The sequence below is a fragment of the Pongo abelii genome, chromosome 5 (genome assembly GCF_028885655.2).
Source record: "Pongo abelii isolate AG06213 chromosome 5, NHGRI_mPonAbe1-v2.0_pri, whole genome shotgun sequence".
Classification (NCBI taxonomy): domain Eukaryota; kingdom Metazoa; phylum Chordata; class Mammalia; order Primates; family Hominidae; genus Pongo; species Pongo abelii.
The window spans coordinates 3,964,434-3,985,076 of record NC_071990.2 but is presented as its reverse complement, the minus strand read 5'-3'; the positions used below and the strand labels follow the sequence as shown (position 1 = coordinate 3,985,076).

General features: G+C 44.5%; 1 protein-coding gene and 1 long non-coding RNA gene across 8 annotated transcripts in view; one reads left to right on the top strand and one right to left on the bottom strand.

Annotated features, from left to right (window-relative positions):
- LOC134761642 (testis expressed protein 56) overlaps window positions 1-20,643 on the bottom strand; it is a 65,293-nt gene that overhangs the window by 32,518 nt on the left and 12,132 nt on the right. For 4 of the 7 annotated variants that reach the window (XM_063725318.1, XM_063725319.1, XM_063725315.1 and 1 more), the window contains exons 2-3: window positions 11,760-12,154; window positions 232-430 (exon numbers count right to left, since the gene is read on the bottom strand). In XM_063725318.1, coding sequence (XP_063581388.1) covers window positions 232-430; window positions 11,760-11,967 — 407 coding nt within the window. In that variant the 5' untranslated portion in view covers window positions 11,968-12,154. Of the gene's footprint in view, window positions 1-231; window positions 431-11,759; window positions 12,155-20,134; window positions 20,602-20,643 lie in introns of those variants that run through there. The other 3 variants (XM_063725317.1, XM_063725320.1, XM_063725321.1) reach the window with 2 other exon arrangements.
- LOC129059854 (uncharacterized) lies at window positions 12,141-20,453 on the top strand. Its single transcript, XR_008525924.2, has 3 exons — window positions 12,141-12,493; window positions 14,173-14,250; window positions 15,044-20,453. It is a non-coding gene; the product is annotated as an uncharacterized LOC129059854 (long non-coding RNA).

Here is a 20,643-nt window from a genome sequence, read left to right as displayed (position 1 = left end):
CTCTCTATTCCAGACTGCAATGGTCCATGGAGGACCCACACTCCTGCTCCCATCTCCATGAGTTTACTCCCAATGAGGGCTCCTCTAGCAGCTTGGGGGTGGGTAAAAATGGGGCCCATGTGCTTTTATACAGAGCAGTGCTTATCATTTTTTAGCTAAGGCATATAGAGATTTTGTGATCACCCTGTGTATCTCTAAATATATCCACATAAGGCAGAAATTAGAGTCTACCTGACAACTATGGTGGACATTGGAGGCTCTTTCATGTTTCTCTTCAACAAGTGACATTTCTTCCACCCGTCAGTTACATTGTTGATGATTTTTCTTTTCCACGGGGGCATTCTGTTCGGCTTTGGGGTCAGATTAATCTCTTTTGGCAACTGATGTCTTGCTAAGATTCTTTCTAAGCCAGAGAGTTCAGGATTCTCACCTGGTAATAGAATAAGCATTAATACATTCAACGTTCCTCTCCATCTTTGCATAGCAAGAGTAACAAGGCACTGATTTGAGAAAACATATATATGCAGTTTAATAATTCCTATTGGGCAGGGTGCGGTGGCTCACGCCTGTAATCCCAGCACTTTGGGAGGCCAAGGCGGGAGGTTCACAAGGTCAGGAGATCGAGACCATCCTGGTTAACACGGTGAAACCCCGTCTCTACTAAAAATACAAAAAATTAGCCAGGCGTGGTGGCAGGCACCTGTAGTCCCAGCTACTCGGGAGGCTGAGGCAGGAGAATGATGTGGACCCAAGAGGGAGAGCCTGCAGTGAGCCATGATCATGCCATTGCACTCCAACCTGGGCGACAGTGCGAGACTCCGTCTCAAAATAATAATAATAATAATTCCTATTTAGCTTTGTCATTCCTTTATTCCAACAATATTACTGAGCACCATTCAGATCTTAGCCTGGTCCTGGACATCTAGCAGATACATTGTCAGTAAATAAATGAATGAACAAGGCTGGGCGCGGTGGCTCACACCTGTAATCCCAGCATTTGGGAGGCCGAGGTGGGTGGATCACGAGGTCAGGAGATCGAGACCATCCTGGCTAACATGGTGAAACCCCGTCTCTACTAAAAATACAAAAAATTAGCCGGGCATGGTGGTGGGGGCCTGTAGTCCCAGCTACTCAGGAGGCTGAGGCAGGAGAATGGCGTGAACCTGGGAGGCGGAGCCTGCAGTGAGCCAAGATCGCACCACTGCACTCCAGCCTGGGCGACACAGCGAGACTCTGTCTCAAAAAAAAAAAAAAAAAAAAAAAAAAAAAAGAATGAACAAACAAGCAGGCATGCTGGGACCACACAAATACAGTTGGTTATGTGTGCATGATTCTCAAACTAATGGCAAGTTACCATACAATTATTATTACTGTGATTCTCATTTTCCCTTTAATTGCATACTTAATTGGAGATGCACATTTTGAAGCTTCCCAGAAGAAATAGGGTGAATGTTAACATTATTGTCAGGCCACATAACTTGGGGCCCCGTTTTATTGGTGATTTTGCCTGAGCAAGGATTACAACATAAGACTGAACTTAAAACAACAGCATGCTCTGTCAGAATGTGGGAGTGTCACTTACTGCTCTTTTTGATTCCACAAAATTCATTTATGGCCAGAAATGAACTGTTTTTTCTCGTTCTGTTATAAGCATGTCTATTTTCAGCTATGCCGGTGGGAAATGCCTTCCTTCTTTGGGGTGTTCCAATAACTGAGACTTGAGGTTTGGACTGTTGCGGCCTACTGTAGGCGCTCTGGATGGCCAGCGGTACAGTTACAACCGCATGGTAGAGCCACTTGGAGAAGATGAAATCAATACCAGAGGGGCTTAGATCCTATGTTATCAGAAATGGAATGGCATCCCTCCCTGGTCAGCCAGCACCTCCATGAGAGCTCCAGGATGGAGTGCAGTGGTGCAATCATAGCTCACTCCAGCCTCCACCTCCTGGGCTCAAGCGATCCTCTGACCTCAGCCTCCTCAGCAGCTGGGACTACAGGCATGCACCATCACACCCGGCTAATTTTTGTTATTTTTTGCAGAGATGAACATCACACTTTGTTGCCTAAGCTGATCTCATTCCTAGCCTCAAGTGATCCTCCTGCCTCAGCCTCCCAAAGTTAACTTTATATTTAAAATATAAAATAAAAACCTGGGTTTTTTAAAAAAAAATGGATGTTTAGTTCTTTTTCTTTCTTTCTTCATGTAATTATTTCTGGGTAACCAATATAGTGTAATATAGGCAAAGCATCTTGCAGGCGAAGAGGGGATTGACAGGAAAAGGAACAAAACCTATTTCTAAGGTCAAAAGAAATTTCTTCTAGAAGGAAGGCTTTAGACCCAGCAGCAGCAAGACAGCAGTATCCATTTTTAAATTCTTGGTCTGATGGATGAAAGAGCAATAGGGTCATGTCTTCAGGATGCATATGCAAGGAAATCACTATATGTTTGGAAATGGCATCTTGGCAATGGAGCACATTTTTAGTGATGAATTTAAGACCTCAAAGGCCAATGTGCTCCCAGTGACTGGACTCAGTCTGAGGCCAGGTCCCTGAAGGCACAAACTCAGAACTCTGAGGAGTCATTTCTTACCCCTTAATGCTGTTCACCTCAGCTGCATGAACCTCCTTAAACTGGCTTCCAACCATAGCAAAGAATCACTGCACCCAAATACCTCTGAAACAAAGGCACCCCACTGCTGCTTGGCAGTTGTACATGGCAGGAATTACTGGCTGCTAAACGTGTATCGACGTCTATTGCCATCTATCGCCATCTGCACTGGGAGGCTACGGAGACAAAATCTAAATCAACATAGAATGAGAATGTCTCTAGAAAATCAAAACCCATTTCTCCAACTTCACATAAATAATTACTGCATTTTCAGTGTTAATGTTGCATTTTAATTACAAAAGTAAAAGGTTTCCATTGGAATAATTAAAGTGAAATAACTCAACGAAGTCTACATAGCAAGAAGGGAAAGTTTTGCTTCATTTTCCCTCTTCAAGCTCTATCCTTTCTCCAGAGGTAGCCACTGTCCTGAATTTCCTAAGTCTCCTTCAAAACTCTTTTCTATGCATGTATATACACATATATATGTACAAATGTATAGTTTTCTTTTGTCATATATGGATCCATACTGTGTATCTTCCTTTGCAGCTTATTAAAACTCTATAATATGTATTGTAGACATGTTAATGTCAACCTTCTTTTTAATAGTATTCCACTATATGGATATATGCCTTCGTTTAATTATTCTGCTACTGAATGTCATAGGTTGTTTAAATTTTTGACTATTATAAACAAGGCTTCAGTGCACGGCCATATTTATCCATCTTTGCACTCAGGTATAAGTTATTTCTGTAGGATAATAACTAGAAGTGGAATTGCTAAGTTGAAGGACATGTACATGTAACAGGATGTGAAAATATACATTTTTCTGTTGTCTGTTTTGTCCAAGGCCCCAAAGTCTGAGAAAACTCGAGTAGGTGCCAGACACCTATGAGTGCACAGCATCCCTATCAATATGTGAAAAAACGGAGCATTTATTCAGGATTCCTTAAGGCACTTGAGGGTTTCTTTAGGCACAGAGTTGGGGCAGTGCTGTGTACTATGTCATTCCCCTCCCCACCCTTGGCTTTAAGGGGACTTTAAGCCAAGGAATGGGACTATGTCTCCTAACACTGGTGCGTCAGTCTCCTAGGGCTGTCCTAACAGTACCACAAAGTGGGTCACTTAAAACAACAAATTTATTGTCTCACGATTCAGGAGGCTGGAAGTCAGATATCAAGGTGTCAGAAAGGCCATGCTGAAACCTTGAGGAGAGAATCTTTCTTTGTCTCTTCCTAGTTTCTGGTGTTTGCCCGCAATCCTTGGTATTCCTTGACTATGGATGCATCACTCCCATCTCTGTCTCTACTGTCACAAGGCCATCGTCTCCTGCGTGTCTCTTTCTTCTTATAAGGACACCAGTCATACTGGATAAAGAACCCTCTCTACACATATTATGACCTCACCTAAGTTTAATTAATTACATCTGCACCCTGTAAAGATCCTATTTCCAAATCTAGTCACATTCTGGGGTGCTGGGAGTTAGGACTTCAATATATGTTGTTGAGGGACAATATATGTTGTTGAGGCAAAATCACCAATATATATCCATATATTTTGTTGAGCCTATAACACCTGGAAACACAATGGTGAGTGGCTGGGATCACAGCTGCCTGTGGCCACAGAGAAAAGAGTGCAGTGTTGGAAGCCAACTGTGCTTTTATCAACTGGGTGAAGGTATGGGGAGCAAGGGCACAGATTTTCTATGAGCTAAATGTAAACCCCAGCCAGACTTGGTGGTTCATGCCTGTAATCCCAGCACTTTGGGAAGCCGAGGTGGGTGGACCACTTGAGGTCAGGAGTTTGAGACCAGCCTGGCCAAAATGGCAAAACCCTGTCTCTACTACAATACAAAAATTAGCTAGGTGTGGTGGCACATGCCTGTAATCCCAGCTACTCGGGAGGCTGACGCAGGAGAATCACTTGAACCCGGGAGGTGGAGGTTGCAGTGAGCCGAGATTGCACCACTGCACTCCAGCCTGGGCGACAGAGTGAGACTCTGTCTCAAAAATAAATAAATAAATAAATAAATAAATAAATAAATATGTAAAGCCCTTGGAAAATACAATTGAACCTTGAATAACATGGAGGTTAGGGGCACTGACCCCTGCTCAGTTGAAAATAAACATATAAGTTTCTTTTGTTAAAGAGTCTTGGCCAGGCTCGGTGGCTCATGCCTGTAATCCCAGCACTTTGGGAGGCCAAGGCGGGTGGATCACAAGGTCAAGAGATCGAGACCATTCTGGCCAACATGGTGAAACCCTGCCTGTACTAAAAATACAAAAAGCCGAGCGTGGTGGCGCATGCCTATAATTCCAGCTATTTGGGAGGCTGAGACAGGAGAATCGCTTGAACGCGGGAGTGGAGGTTGCAGTGAGCTGAGATCACGCCATTGCACTCCAGCCTGGGCAACAAGTGCAAAACTCTGTCGCAAAAAAAAAAAAAAAAAAAAGTCTTGCTATGTTGCCCAGGCCGGTCTTGAACTCCTGGGCTCAAGCAATCCTCCTGCCACAGCCTTCCGAGTAGTTGAGCATGGTAGTCTAGCACCTGTACCATGCCACTACACCCAGCTACTTTTTTGACTTTTGATTCACTCAAAACTTTTACTAATAGCCTACTGTTGGCCAGAAGCCTTACTGTTAACATAAACAGTTAACACATATTGTATATGTTACGTGTATTATATATCACATTCTTAGAGTAAAATAAGCAAAAAAATGTTATTAAGAAAATCACGGCCGGGTGCGATGGCTCATGCCTGTAATCCCAGCACTTTGGGAGGCCAAGGCAGGTGGATTGCTTGAGGTCAGCAGTTCAAGAATAGCTGACCAACATGGTGAAACCCCATCTCTGCTAAAACTACAAAAATTAGCCAGGTGTGGTAGCGGGTGCCTGTAATCCCAACTACTAAGGAGGCTGAGATGGAGAATCACTTGAAACTGGGAGGTGGAGGTTTCAGTGAGCCGAGATAGCACCACTGCACTCCAGCCTGGGAGACAGAGCAAGACTCTGTCTCAAAAAAAAAAAAAAAAGAAAATCATAAGGAAGAGAAATACATTGACAGCACTGTATTTATCAATACTATAAGTTTACACCATCTGTTTACAAGAAAAATCGTCTGTCTGAAGTGGCAGGCAACTATTCAATGTACAGTACATATCAAGCAACTCAACTTTTTCTTGTAGCATCATGACTTTTCTCTGCTTCTTGGGAGTACTTCTAGCATCACTAATGGCACTTTTTGTGGGTCCCATGGTGTTATTCAAGTTTTATGGTATTGCACTAAATACAAAAAATACATGAGAACTGTGAAATCACTTTACTGTGATATGCAATTTACTAGAGAGATGAGCTGCTCACACAGAGATGATTAGCATCACATGGCATTTTAAGTGGATATTCACACCACTTGAGCTCACAGCAAGAGCAATGGGAGGTGGCTATGAAATTACTACAGCACTACAGTAGTACTACAATTAATTTTCAACAGTTATGATTTAATACTGCATCTTTTTTTTTTTTTGAGGTGGAGTTTTGCTTTTGTTGCCCAAGCTGGAATGCAATGGCATGATCTCAGTTCACTGCAGTCTCTGCCTCCCGTGTTCAAGATTCTCCTGCCTCAGCCTACTGAGTAGCTGGAATTACAGGTGCCAGCCACCAGGCCTGGCTACTTTTTGTATTTTTAGTAAAGATGGGGTTTCAACATGTTGGCCAGGCTGGTCTTGAACTCCTGACCTCAGGTGATCTACCTCCTCGGACTCCCAAAGTGCTGGGATTACAGGTGTGAGCCACCACTCCCGGCCTAATACTGTATCTTTATTCTCATTTACATTTCCCTTGACTGTGAATGGCACCAAGTACAGTCTGTAAGTAAGTACAGTTCACCAAGTACAGTTCTGTGTGTAAGTTTTTATAAATTTTAACTTTTCCTAACAGGTTTGTGTACATTTTATGGTACTAAATGATAAAGTAGACTAGTATCTACATATATGCTATGCATTCACAACATCCCTTTTTCTTTTTCTTGAGTCCCACTTTGTCGCCTAGGCTGAAGTGCAGTGGCACAATCTCAGCTCGCTGCAACCTCCACCTCCCAGGTTCAAGCCATTCTCCTGCCTCAGTCTCCCAAGTAGCTGGGATTACAGACATGTACCACCACACCCGCCTAATTTTGTATTTTCAGTAAAGACAGGGTTTCACCATGTTGGTCAGACTGGTCTCGAACTCCTTACCTCAAATGATCCACCCGCCTCAGCCTCCCAAAGTGCTGGAATTACAGGCATGAGCCACCACGCCCACCACCCTTTTTCTTAATTTTTTGTTATTTTTGGACTATACGATTGGTCTACAAATTTTTTCAAATTGTGGCAAATCTTCAAAAAAATTTCCAATGTATTTATTGAAAAAAGTCCACCTACTGTTGCGGGATCAAGGGGACCAGAGAGAGACCCTGTATACACCTTGGGGTGTATACAGAAGGATATCTTTATTATTGAGTGCACTTAGACCCAGCAGATTCAACATCCAAAGACTGGGCGCAGAACAAAGACAGTACTTGACTTTTACACATACTTCATAAAAGGGGGTAGGCTAGCTTGAAGCAAGTGTATAGTGGCATGAAAGCAGGGATACAGAGGCAGGATAAAGACAGTTAATTAAGTTGTAGCAGGTTCATAACTCAGGATTACACATGACCATTGCTAAACAACCCAGATGTCTGTTATCTAGACTTTGCCTAGGCACGGGCTTATCCTATAACCTTCATTATGGCGCCCAGGTGGCCATAACTCAGGCCTGTTCAGAGGCTCATGACCTTCACTCTACTGCTTAGATAAAACAGAATACTTTTAAGTTACTAGTTACAGAGAACAGAAATCTATAAACTTATTCCATAAAACAAAGGAAAATTTGTTTTTCTTCTCGCTATGTTGAGGGAGTGCTGGGAGAGTTTCCAGAGCACAGTAGATAGTATTATTAAGACTTTTTCTGAGTCTGGGTTGTGCCTGTCGCTGCCTCTGGGACAAGTCAGCCTAATCCAGGAAAGTTTATTTCTTTAATTAGTTTTATTTTTCTTTACTTTTCTGCCACACTACAAGTGGACCTGCACAGTTCAAATAAGTTGTTCAAGGGTCAGCTATAGTCATTTGGAGTCTGCTTGAATATAGGAGGATCTCAGGAGCGTTTCCGTCAAAAGATGCAATTTCTGTTGAAATCGGATAGAAGTGAACCTTACAAAAGCTGGGTAAGTTGGTGCTATGGCCTGAATGTTTATGTCCCTCAAAATTCATGTTAAATCCTAGCCCCCAAGGTGATGGCATTACATGGTGGGGTGGGGCCTTTAAGAAGTGATCAGGTCATGGGAGCAGTGCCTTATAAACTAGGCCTGAGAGAGATGCCCCCACCCACCCTTTCTGTGTCCGGAATTGGTGGGTTCTTCATCTCACTGACTTCAAGAATGAAGCTGCAGACTCTCACACTGAGTATTAACAGTTCTTAAAGGCAGCGCATCCAGAGTTTGTGCCTTCTGATGTTCGGATGTGTTCATAGTTTCTTCCTTCTGGTGGGTTCGCAGTCTCACTGACTCAGGAGTGAAACTGCAGACCTTCACAGTAAGTGTTACAGCTCTTAAGGTGGCACATCTGGAGTTGTTTGTTCCTCCAGTGGGTTCCTGGCCTCACTGGCTTCAGGAGTGAAGCTGCAGACCCTCACGGCGAGTGTTACAGCTCATAAAGACACTGCAGACCCAAAAGATAAACAGCAGCAAGATTTATTGCAAAGAATGAAAGAACAAAGCTTCCTAGTGTGGAAAAAGACCCCAGCAGTTTGCCAGGGCTGGCTGGGGCAGCCTGCTTTTTTCTCTTATCTGGCCCCACCCACATCCTGCTAGTTGGTCCATTTTACAGAGAGCCAATTGGTCTGTTTTACAGAGAGCTGATTGGTCCGTTTTGACAAGGTGCTGATTGGTGCGTTTACAATCCCTGAGCTAGACACAAAAGTTCTCCACGTCCCCACTAGATTAACTAGATACAGAGTGTCGATTGGTGTATTTACAAACACTGAGCTAGACACGGAGTGCTGATTGGTGCATTTACAAACCTTGAGCTAGATACAGAGTGCTGATTGATGCATTCACAATCCCTTAGCTAGACATAAAGGTTCTCCAAGTCCCCACCAGATTAACTAGATACAGAGTGCCGATTGGTGCATTCACAAACCCTGAGCTAGAGCTAGACACAGGGTGCTGATTGGTGTGTTTACAAACCTTGAGCTAGATACAGAGTGCTGATTGGTGTATTTACAATCCCTTAGCTAGACATATTTTCCACCTCCCAACCAGACTCAGGAGCCCAGCTGGCTTCACCCAGTGGATCCCACACCTGGCCGCAGGTGGAGCTGCCTGCCAGTCCCAAGCCACGTGCCCGCATTCCTCAGCCCTTGGGCAGTGGATGGGACTGGGTGCGGTGGAGCAGGGGGCGGCGCTCGTTGGAGAGGCTCCGGCTGCGCAGGAGCCCAGGGCGAGGCAGGGAGGCTCAGGCATGGCAGGCTGCAGGTCCCGAGCCTTGCCCCGTGGGGAGGCAGCTAAGGCCCAGTGAGAAATCGAGCACAGCAGCTGCTGGCCCAGGTGCTAAGCCCCTCACTGCCCGGGTGGCTGGGCCGGCCTGCCGCTCCCAGTGCGGGACCTACCGAGCCCACGCCCACCCGGAACTGGCGCTGGCCCACAAGCGTCACGGGTAGCCCGGTTCCCGCCCGCGCCTCTCCCTCCACACCTCCCCACAAGCTGAGGGAGGCGGCTCCAGCCTTGGCCAGCCCAGAAAGGGGTTCCCACAGTGCAGCGGCGGGCTGAAGGGCTCCTCAAGCGCGGCCAGAGTGGGTGCCAAGGCCGAGGAGGTGCTGAGAGCGAGCGATGGCTGCTAGGGCTGCCAGCACTCTGTCACCTCTCACTTCCACTATGTGAGGAGACAGCAAGAAGGTGCCATCTATGAACCAGAAAGTTTTCTCCAGACATGGTATCTGCCTTGATTTTAGACTTCCCAGCCTCCAGAACTATGAGAAATAAATTTTTCTGTTTATAAGCTACCCAGTCTATAGTATTTGTTGTTTTTGTTTTTTTGAGATGGAGTCTCGCTCTTGTTGCCCAGGCTGGAGTGTAATGGCATGATCTCGGCTCACTGCAACCTCCACTTCCCAGATTCAAGCGATTCTCCTGCCTCAGCCTCCCAAGTAGCTGGAATTACAGGCACCCATCACCACGCCTGGCTGATTTTTGTATTTTTAGTAGAGATGGGGTTTCACCATGTTGGCCAGGCTGGTCTCGAACTCCTGACCTCAGATCCGCCCGCTTCACCCTCCCAAAGTGCTGGGATTACAGGCGTGAGCCACCGCGCCCGGCCTCAGTCTACGGTATGTTGTTACAGCAGCCCAAACAGACTAAGGCACCTGAAGAGAAGAAATCTCAGCAGGAGGCTGTGAAAACTGTCAGCCTGGGAAATAGCCAAAGAACCCACACAAACACCCCAGGAGACAGTCTGCCTTTTTTTTTTTTTTTTTTGGAGACAAGAGTCTCACTCTGTCGCCAGGCTGGAGTATACAGTGGTGCGATCTTGGCTCAGTGCAACCTCCACCTCCTGGGTTCAAGGGATTCTCCCACCTCACCTCCTGAATAGCTGAAATTACAGACACCCGCCATCGTGCCCGGCTACTTTTTGTAAACATGGGGTTTCACCATGTTGGTCAGGCTGGTCTTGAACTCCTGACTTCAGGTGATCCACCCGTCTTGGCATCCCAAAGTGCTGGGATTACAGGCATGAGCCCACCGCGCCTGGCTTCGGAATTCCATCTTAATCTCTGGGGCAGCTGCTATTTTGTTTTCTAAGTTCATGGGCACAGGTGGCTGCCTCTATCTTTGTCCTCCACTTAAGCAGGAACAATTCAGGAGGCAGACTCCACCCGATGCTGCAAATCGGCCCTATTATCATTGACCCTGACAGAATTTCAGGAGTGTCAGGCCACTCCATACTGCAAAAAGTACAGGTTGCTTATAGTCGCCAGGAGGAAAGAAAATATCCAGCTTCTTCCTGGTGCAATCATGGCCATAGGAGGAAGGAATAGTAGGAAACAGAGCAAAGGAAAGAAGTTCAAAACCTGACTTTCCACTTGGAAGTTCTCTCACTAATCTTAAAATCAAATATAAAGCTTAAATTGTAAATTTAGTGGCATTTCCCTCTCAGTACCCTTTCCATTTTCCCACAGGTAAGCTTTGCCTAAAGAAGAGGGTCAGGCCTGGCCGTGCGTGGTGGCTCACGCCTGTAATCCCACCACTTTGGGAGGCCGAGGCAGGCATATCATGAGGTCAGGGGATCGAGACCATCCTGGCTAACACAGTGAAACCCCGTCTCTACTAAAAATACAAACAAATTAGCCGGGTGTGGTGGCGGGCGCCTGTAGTCCCAGCTACTGGGGAGGCTGAGGCAGGAGAATGGTATAAAACCGGGAGGCGGGGCTTGCAGTGAGCCGAGATCGTGCCACTGCATTCCAGCCTGGGTGACAGAGCCAGACTCCATCTCAAAAAAAAAAAAAAAAAAGAGGAGGGTCACCCCTAACTTGGCTCACGAAAGACTATTTATGCAAAAGGAACAAGAAGAAGCAATGGATAATCAGCACATGAGTAAATTCCAGAGTAAGCCCACGGATGGGGATGTGTGTCTAGAGGACCGATCACACCTACAACGTACAGAGCAAGTTCTGGCCGGGTGCAGGGGATCCCACCTCGAATTCCAGCACTTTGGAGGCAAAGGCGGGCGGATCACTTGAGCTTGGGAGTTCGAGACCAGCCCAGGCAACATGGGGATGTGGGGGGCGGGGGGGCAGCTCTACAAAAAATTAAAAAATTAGACATTGTGGTGGCAATGCACCTGTAGTCCCAGCTACTGGGGAGGTCGAGGTGGGAGGATCGCATGAGCCCAGGAGTTTGAAGCTGCGGTGAGCCATGATTATTGCACTCCTGCACTCCAGCCTGGGGGATGAAGCAAGAGCCTCGTCTCAAAAAATAATAAAAATACACTAAGTAAAATAAAAAGTTCTTACTTGCGTCTTAAAGTAGAGGCAGTTTGTATCAAGATAAAGTGTATGCTTACTGAAAAGAACTCATGCCCACCTTCTACCCACATACATTTTTTCTTGTCCTCTTCACTCTTGTAGGAATAAAGCGTCTCCATCAGGTGATTAGGAAGCAGCTTGTGGAGGTTAGACAGCATCTCAAAGGTGTGACACAAAACTTCTGGCTGGGCATAGTTTTTCGGCTTCTTGCACTTGTCAAGGAGTGAAAATTTCATCACGCTGGAGCTGCTGCTGGCTGTTCTCATGATGCTGGTTGTATCACAGAGAAGAACAAACTGAGAACATGAGGAGTGGAGAGGTGTGCAATTGTTCTCCTGGCAAGCTTTCCTCCATCTCCAAGATGAAGTGGAACCGGCTTTCTGATCTCTTATTGCCTGGCATTCTGAGAGTCACAATGGCCCAGGTATTGGTCCGGAACCCTGCGTGTTCATCCTACATTTTCAAAGCAGAGAAAACCAGCCCATTGAAAATATCCTGCCAAGTCATTCGGGGATTTGTGGCAGAAACTCCAGTCTTGTGTCTGGACATGGACCATTTCTGGGGAAAACTGAGACCTTTGCTAAAAGGAAGAGGGGAAAGCGGGGGCGCACATATCCAGTGATATTTTCTCATCTGGTACTTTGTAGAAACCTTGCTCCCAGTATGTACCTAATTAAGGCTCCACAGCCCTACGAGGCCCCAAGAGAGAGTGGTTACATCAGTGCAGTCCTCAGCAGAACCGAGGAAAGAGCTTCATCGTCCAAAACTGAGGAAATGCCCAGATTAACACAGGTAAGAAGCCAAACTGCTTCTTATGTTCTTATCCAAACTAATACCAAGAAAACAAAGTAAACAAATGCTCAACCGGAGCTTTCCCGGTAAGAAGCCATTCTTCACTGCAGACCAAAAAGCAGAGAACAATAGAAGTATTAAATAATCTTAAATCACCACACTTAATAGCACAGTCCAGAGCAAGACAGAAGCTGCCAAGAACTACTATCAGATTTGGAAGAAAAGTGCAAATAATAGAGTTTGTTACAGATACTTTTAGATTTCAGCATGCTCTACCAGGAGCCAGGTTCCCCATAATTGCTGTACTCTTCATGAACCAGCTAGAGAGCCACACTGCAGGCTGGTGAGAAGCAGAGAAGGCGTGTGAGCCTAGCATGCTATGGCAAATCTGGGAGCATGGGCCAGCTTTTCACCAACCTTAAAAACCTTTGGCCAAGACTATTAAAGCATCATGATTATACCATATGATACATTAGTGGCCAGAGCGGCAGATATAAAATTCCATTCATATATGCATATATATAGATAGATCGATTTTTTTTTTTATTTTGAGACAGAGTTTTGCTGTTGTTGCCCAGGCAGGAGTGTAATGGCGTGATCTCGGCTCACTGCAACCTCTGCCTCCCTGGTTCAAGCGATTCTCCTGCCTTGGTCTCCTGAGTAGCTGTGAGTACAGGCATGCGCCACCACGCCCAGCTAATTTTGTATTTTTAGTAGAGACAAGGTTTCTCCATGTTGGTCAGGCTGGTCTTGAACTCCCGACCTCAGGTGAGCCGCCCACCTCGGCCTCCCAAAGTGCTGGGTTTACAGGTGTGAGACACCTCACCTGGCTTTCTTTCTTTTCTCTTTTTTCCTTTTTTCCCTTCCTTTTCTTTTCTTTTCTTTTTTCTTTCTTTTTGAGACAGAATTTTGCTGTGTGGCCCGGGCTGCACTGCAGCTCACTGTAGCCTCGACCTCCTGGGCTCAAGCAATCCTCCCACCTCAGCCTCACAAGTAGCTGAGTCTAAAGGTGTGCATCACTACGCCCAGCTAATTTTTGTTATTTTTCTTTTGTAGAGACAGGGTCTCGCTATGTTGCCCTGGCTGGTCTCAAACTCCTGACCTCAAGCAATCCTCTTGCCTCAGCCTCCCAGACTGCTGTGATTACAAGCGCAAGCCACTAAGTCTGGCCTATTCCTTTTCTTAACTTTCAACTTGCAAACTCAAAAAGTAAAACTTTTTTTTTTTTTTTATTATTATACTTTAGGTTTTAGGGTACATGTGCGCAATGTGCAGGTTAGTTACATATGTATACATGTGCCATGCTGGTGCACTGCACCCACTAACTCGTCATCTAGCATTAGGTATATCTCCCAATGCCATCCCTCCCCCCTCCCCCCACCCCACAACAGTCCCCAGAGTGTGATGATCCCCTTCCTGTGTCCATGCGTTCTCATCGTTCAATTCCCACCTATAAGTGAGAATATGCGGTGTTTGGTTTTTTGTTCTTGCGATAGTTTACTGAGAATGATGATTTCCAATTTCATCCATGTCTCTACAAAGGACATGAACTCATCATTTTTTATGGCTGCATAGTATTCCATGGTGTATATGTACTTTAAATGCAAGTACACATTTAAAATATGTTATATAACTAACAAGAACCACTTGAATTCAATATAATTCTCATAATTTTACAGGTTTTCTTGGTGGGGAGAAGGGGATAGAATATTCTGGCAGCTGGAAGACATATCCCTGGCTTCTTTCTTCCAGGCAAAGTTGAGTGCATTCCTCTAAACCTTCATTTATATAAATAGTAAAGAACAAACCATGTTTTAAGCCATTCAACATGCCAAGGAAGTGATCTTCTAAAATGTAATTCTTTACACTTCATATAAATTGACTCATATGTTCTTAGTCATTGCTCTCAATAGCAACTGATGAATGTTTATAGTTATCTGATGCATGCTGACCTTGGCTGAAATCTGAAGTAGGTCACAATTATTAAATTTTGTTTTTAAATAAACTATCAGATGGATATATATTTTTACATATTTTTTATATATATATATTTTACAATGAATAACACTTCTAGGAATCAATCTCATTCATTTTCTCTAATTATAGTGTGATTAAAGAACACTGTTTAGGATGGGAGAGACCCGTCATGAATGACGCCTGGCAAATATTCTGCTGCTAACCAGCTGTGTGATCTTGATCTGAGCCAACCAGGTCTCAGCCCATGGTGCTAATATTCTTGGATGGAACAAATGCTTTCATTTTGTATTTTGTTTTGTATTCCTCTTATTTCCAATTCTATTATTCAGTGTATAATATATTTACCTTTTCAAAACTGGGCTTCTAATATATTATTATTTTCTCCCAAGTTTTTTCTTGTTGTGTTGAGAGCTGCTATGCCGGGCCAGCAGCCCACGTAGGTGCTAGCAGTGTATTATTAACTAAATTGATCCTGCAGCGCAGCAGCTGCATGACTCTGGGTTGTTTTTCTAGTTAGGCTGATCTTTTATTCATGACTTTTAGGTAAATGCAGTTCCTTTTTCTGTTCCTAAGAGGGTTTCTGTGTCTCCTGAATACCTTCTTCTTCCCCCACGCCACGGTGGGTGTGACAAGATCAGCTGGCTTCCAGAAGGCAAGGTGTTCAGTAATGTTCAAAGAGAGAAGATTATCTCCAAGTTTCTAAAGAAAGTGTTCCGTTCACAACAAATGAGGTGGGAGGGGTCTGACAACCAGAAAGGGACTTCAAGTTACACCTTTCCTGGCACCAGAAAGTAAGTTCTGACACTGAAACTTTAACCAAAATTTAAAGTGAATTTGTAATATAAGGCCAGGAAAACAGAGTTACAGAGCATAGCCATCTGAAAAATAGAAAGGCTTATGAAGCAATTCAAATTGCAGAAATCAAGTCTTAAATCAAAATAAAGGAGAAAATATATGATTGAGAATTTATTCAAAAGCACTAGCTGCAACATATGCAGATGTGAAATTCAGTGATTGATGTGTTTATTTTGCTTCCTTTTGGAAATATGTTAATATACATCACTATCACACGTTCCAGGAATAAATAGTTTTTAAACAATATTTCTTAACTATTTGCAACAAAACAATGGCCTCCCAAATAGGACATTGCTATGGGAGCAGAGTGTTAAAGGTTAATTTTTAAAACTTCAAATTAGAAATATTTGCATATATATTTCTTAAAAAGGAATTATACAAACACAAGAAAGTATATTTAAGATGAATGCTCATAGAATAGTTCTAAATCAGGATAAATTAGCCACTACTAAAAGACAAAGCAGTTCTCAAAAAGGAAAAACAAAAATAAGACCAGATCGCTAAACCATATGCTAAACACAAATTGCCATAATTGAAATGAAATGTTTCCCACTGACTTAGCATCTTATTTGAGAACAAAAATGCATATTATTAATTAGAAAATAGTGTCCTAACTTTCAGAAAATGTTACGTAATTATATTGAACAAGATTCTGCTGTAGGCTGGGCACAGTGGCTCACAGCTGTAATCCTAGCACTTTGAGAGGCCGACACGGGTGGACCACCTGAGGTCAGGAGTTTGAGACCAGCCTGACCAATATAGTGAAACCCCGTCTCTACTATAAATACAAAAAAATTAGCCAGGCGTGGTGGCATGAGCCTGTAGTCCCAGCAACTTGGGAGACTGAGACAGAAGTACTTGAACCCGGGAGGCGGAGGTTGCAGTGAACTGAGATTGCGCCATTGCACTCCACCCTGGGCAATAGAGTGGGACTCTGTCTCAAAAAAAAAACAAAAGAAAAGAAAGAAAGAAAAAGATTCTGCTGTACATGACCAGCCATGACCTTGGCAATTCTAAAGGGAAAAACAAAGGAAGATGAGGACAAATGCATGGGTAATATCAAAAAGTAAAAGATACTGAAGGAGGTAGACTGAAATAGAAGGCTTTTCCCTCCAGAATAATTAGAAACTAAGTAATGTTGCTACTGACATATCTTTGCATAATTCAGGACAATGAAAAGGAATGTTATCTCAAGGTGCTTTCCAAAGTAGTTACGTGGTAGTCAGTGTCATTGCCTTTGTTATAGGAGGAGAAACTGACGTGGGCAGCAAGCTGTGCTTACTGGACTACTAAGTGACTGGCCCAAGGCTTGCCTTTTTTTCCTTAGCCTGCCTCCCTCGTAATTAACGTAAGAGCTTGCTAAATGCCTGAAATAGAGAGCATCTGCCTCATCCTACTGTGTTTATGAAACAATGGTTTCACTCAGGATCAGCTAAAGAGGTGCAGATTTAAAGTAAGGCAAGCTGAGGCTACCACTAAAATCTGAATCCTGGGCATGGCCATGAGATGGCTGGAGGTGTAGGGGCCAAGGGCTTGGCCCTCTGAAGATTTGCTGAAAAATCAAAATTAGCCAGGCGTGGTGGCATGCACCTGTAGTCCTAGCAACTTGGGAGGCTGAGACAGGAGAAGTACTCTAGTACAAAAGGCAGAGTAATTGGGGAAAAGGCATACAAATTTATTTAGCATGTGTTTATACATGGGAGTGTACAGAATGAAAACTCAGAAATACAGGGGAGAGTTTCCATTTTTATGCTTAGGTTCAACAAAGTATGGACAGCTGTGTAGAAATATGATAGGACAAAAAAGGTCTGATCTAACGCTAATAGCCTGAGTGGGGGAACCCAGCAAGGCCTGTCTCTCTAGATTCTTCTTGGCCTTTCTGAGCAGCATTCCTTCCTTCTGGGTATGGGCCACTCTCTGGAATGGGGGTCAGGTAATTTCTTTATGGCCAGTTTTTACACAGAAAGGCAAAGGGAAAATTGAAGTAAAATTTTTAGGTTTTATGGCTGGCTTTGGGAAAAAAGCATTCTGATTTCTGTAACCTGCATTGGAGAAGAGGGATTCTAGTTTCTCAGGCTAGGCTCAGACAGAGACTGGGACTGAGAGACAGGAGGGCAGAAGAAAGTCAGAGAAAAACTTGTTTCTGAGGCTATTTCCGAAGCCTTCATTTTGGGGTACTGTTTTCCAAGCCCCAACAGAAGGAAGGTGCATTTTCTTTGGCCTTGGGATTGATGTTAAGCTGGGTCTGAGCTGCTGTAGAAAATGACCCACTGTCCAACCTCCTACACTGGGCCGGAGCCAGACCAGACCCAAGGGTTTGGAGAGGGCACCATTTCCAAGTTTTTGCTTTCATATTTCACATCTCCACAGCCGTGCACATTTAGCAATGAGGGAAGGGCCAGCCATGATTTTGATGCTGATGTCAAAGCACTCGAAAGCCTCCAGAGAAAGGAAGACCAGTTGAGTGGGGGTGATAATATGAAAGGAACATTTTTAAGAATAAGTTGTGTTAAGAAAAAAAAAAGAATCTTAGAGGATGTATTTATGGATGACAAATCTCAGAAGGACTCTAAGGGATCAGGAATCAGTTTGTGTTCTGAAATAACAGAAAAAGCCATGAACAGAAACATAAAGCAAGGAAGAGGGGAAATGTGTAAGCCAGATATTTGGAATTTACACACACGTGTGCATGTGCACACACAAACATACATAATTTCTGTCTCAAGAGCGGGGAACATTTCTCAGCTAGATATATTTGTAGAAAGCATTAGCTGGAAATACACGTACCCCAATATTTACTCCCATTCGCAATTTTTTTAGTAATTGTAAGGTGGGAAAGGTTATATAATACATCTAAGTCTCAGGTTACTCAATTATAAAATAGGAATAACTAGGCTAAGCTCAGAGGCTCATGCCTGTAATTCCAGCACTTTGGGAGGCTGAGGCCGGCAGATCACCTGAGGTCAGGAGTTCCAGACCAGCCTGGCCAACATGACGAAACCCGTCTCTACTAAAAATACAAAAAATTGGCTGGGCATGTTGGCTGGTGCCTGTAATCCCAGCCACTAGGGAACTAGGGAGGCTGAAGCAGGAGAATTGCTTGAACCTGGGAGGCAGAGGTTGCAGTAAGCCGAGATCACACGATTGCACTCTAGCCTGGGTGACAGAGCAAGACTCTGTCTCAAAAAAAAAAAATTAAAAAATAAGAAATAAAATAGGAATAACTGGTGGTATCTGCTTCATTGGATTATTAGGCATATACATTGGTTAATCCATATAAAATGTTCAGCAGTATGCCTGGCATATAGTCACCACACCATACATTTCAGAAAATACTATTTTTGCAATAATTAAATCAATTGAAACATTTATTGTAGCAGCCTTACCTACTACAGTACATGCCAGGCACTCTGTTAGATAGAATATGGACAGATATCACCTTCAAGATGTTGAAAAGAAAGTGATTGAGATATTGTAAATGAATAATTATAATGTAACTGAGTAAGGAGCTGTAATTAAATCATTATAATATAACGAAGCAGGTATCTTGGAGGAGATAGCAACTTTTGTTTTCTCTTTTTTTTTTGTATTTTTTCTAATAATTACACTTACTGAACAATCAGGAAAAATGACTTGTGAGTTAGAACTGTAATGACTAGAATTTAGGCAGGTTAAAACAAAGGAGATAAAAAGGAGGTACTATTACAGGAATAGTAACAATGATGTATGCCCTGGAGGAGAGTGTTTAGGAAAATTGTAAAATGTCCGATGTGCTTGACATGTAGTGGGCGCTGGGAAGGTGATGAGCAGATACCTAAACGATGGCTGCAGAATTTGGGTTTCCTTCTTCAGGCATTAGGAGGCAGTTGAGCAGGTCTATATTTTAGAGCAGCAGTATGGAAAACAGCCGAAGGAGGAGAGGGCCTAGAAGGGAAACCTCCAAGGAGCCTGCAAGGAATGAGGCCTGCACAAATCTTGTTCATTCACTTACATCGATTGTGCTTCTACGACTGTGCTTCTACTATGTGCCCAGCACAGTTTTAAAAGGTTGGGGATACAGAAATGAACTAGACAGGAAAGGCCCCAGCCCACATGGAGTTTGATATTCTGCTGGGGAGAGACAGACAATACAAAAACAAACAAGTAAACAGCAAGATTATGAGGAGTACAAAGAAGTAAATAACAACGGGGTGTCATGAGATAGAGTAAGGTAGGTGGTAGGTGGGAAGAGCTTCTTTAAAGGGAAGGTCTTTCTGAGGAGAAAATGGAAATGCAGAGGAAAGAGTCAGGAGTCAAGGATCAAAGAACCTGAGAAACCCTTGACATTGTGTTCAACATGTGGTATATAAGTGCATTTTTATGGGGAGATTCTCAAAGGGGCATGGCCGTGATCTCATCCCCCCAAATGATATTTAGTATTCATTTGCTGTACTTACATATATAATTAATTTTGTTTTAAATGTTTCTCTATATCAAAAGGTGGGGGAGATAGCTATGTAGATATATCTAACTAGATAGATATTCTTCCCCCACCCCTCCACTTATTTCATGGAGCTGTAATAAGAGAGATGCATTTAGGGGTACAAAATTGGGCTGTGTGATTTAAAAGTATCCTCTACATGAAAAAGAAAAAAATCATCTTTTTTGTTCTTCCTATTGAAAGGCCGACGACGGACCTGAAACTGACCGGATGGGCTTGGTGTCAACCAGGATGCCTCTTCTTCTATGTTAATATATTGTACAAGCATAGATAATACTTTACATGTATCAACGCGTATATATTTTAGCTTAGTCTGGAGGACTACGTACCGGGCGGTGCTCCTGGCTTGATGTGAGCAGGCGGTGGGAGTGGAGGCGGGTGGGCCGGGCCCCGGGTCCCAGAGGCCTACTGGCCATCTCGCAGAGAGCTCAGCTTGGAGAGGCCCAGGGAAGGGCCTGGAGGCCTCGGGGAAGGCGCGGGGAGGGTCAAGGAAGCCCGAGGAGGCCCAGGAAGGCCCAAGAAGGTCCAGCACGCCTGGGGGAAAGTCCGAGAAGGCCCGAGAAGGTCCGGGAGGCTCAGGCTTTCCCGCAAGGCCCCGGGGTTCGCTTTCAGGCCAAGATGGCCGAGTGGGCTGCGCAGCCGCGGAGGGGGGTGCCGGGCGGGGCACAGGGACAGGGCCTGGGGCTTGTTGTCCTCCCCTGGCGGCGTCGTGCGTCCCGCGGGCCGGGCGGCCGGGTGGCCCCCGAGAGGCTCCGCGCCTGGGCGGCCGGCGGCGACCCCGCGGCCCGCGAATACGCGTGGACCTTGTGGAACGCAGGGCCTCCCCGGGCGCCCCCGC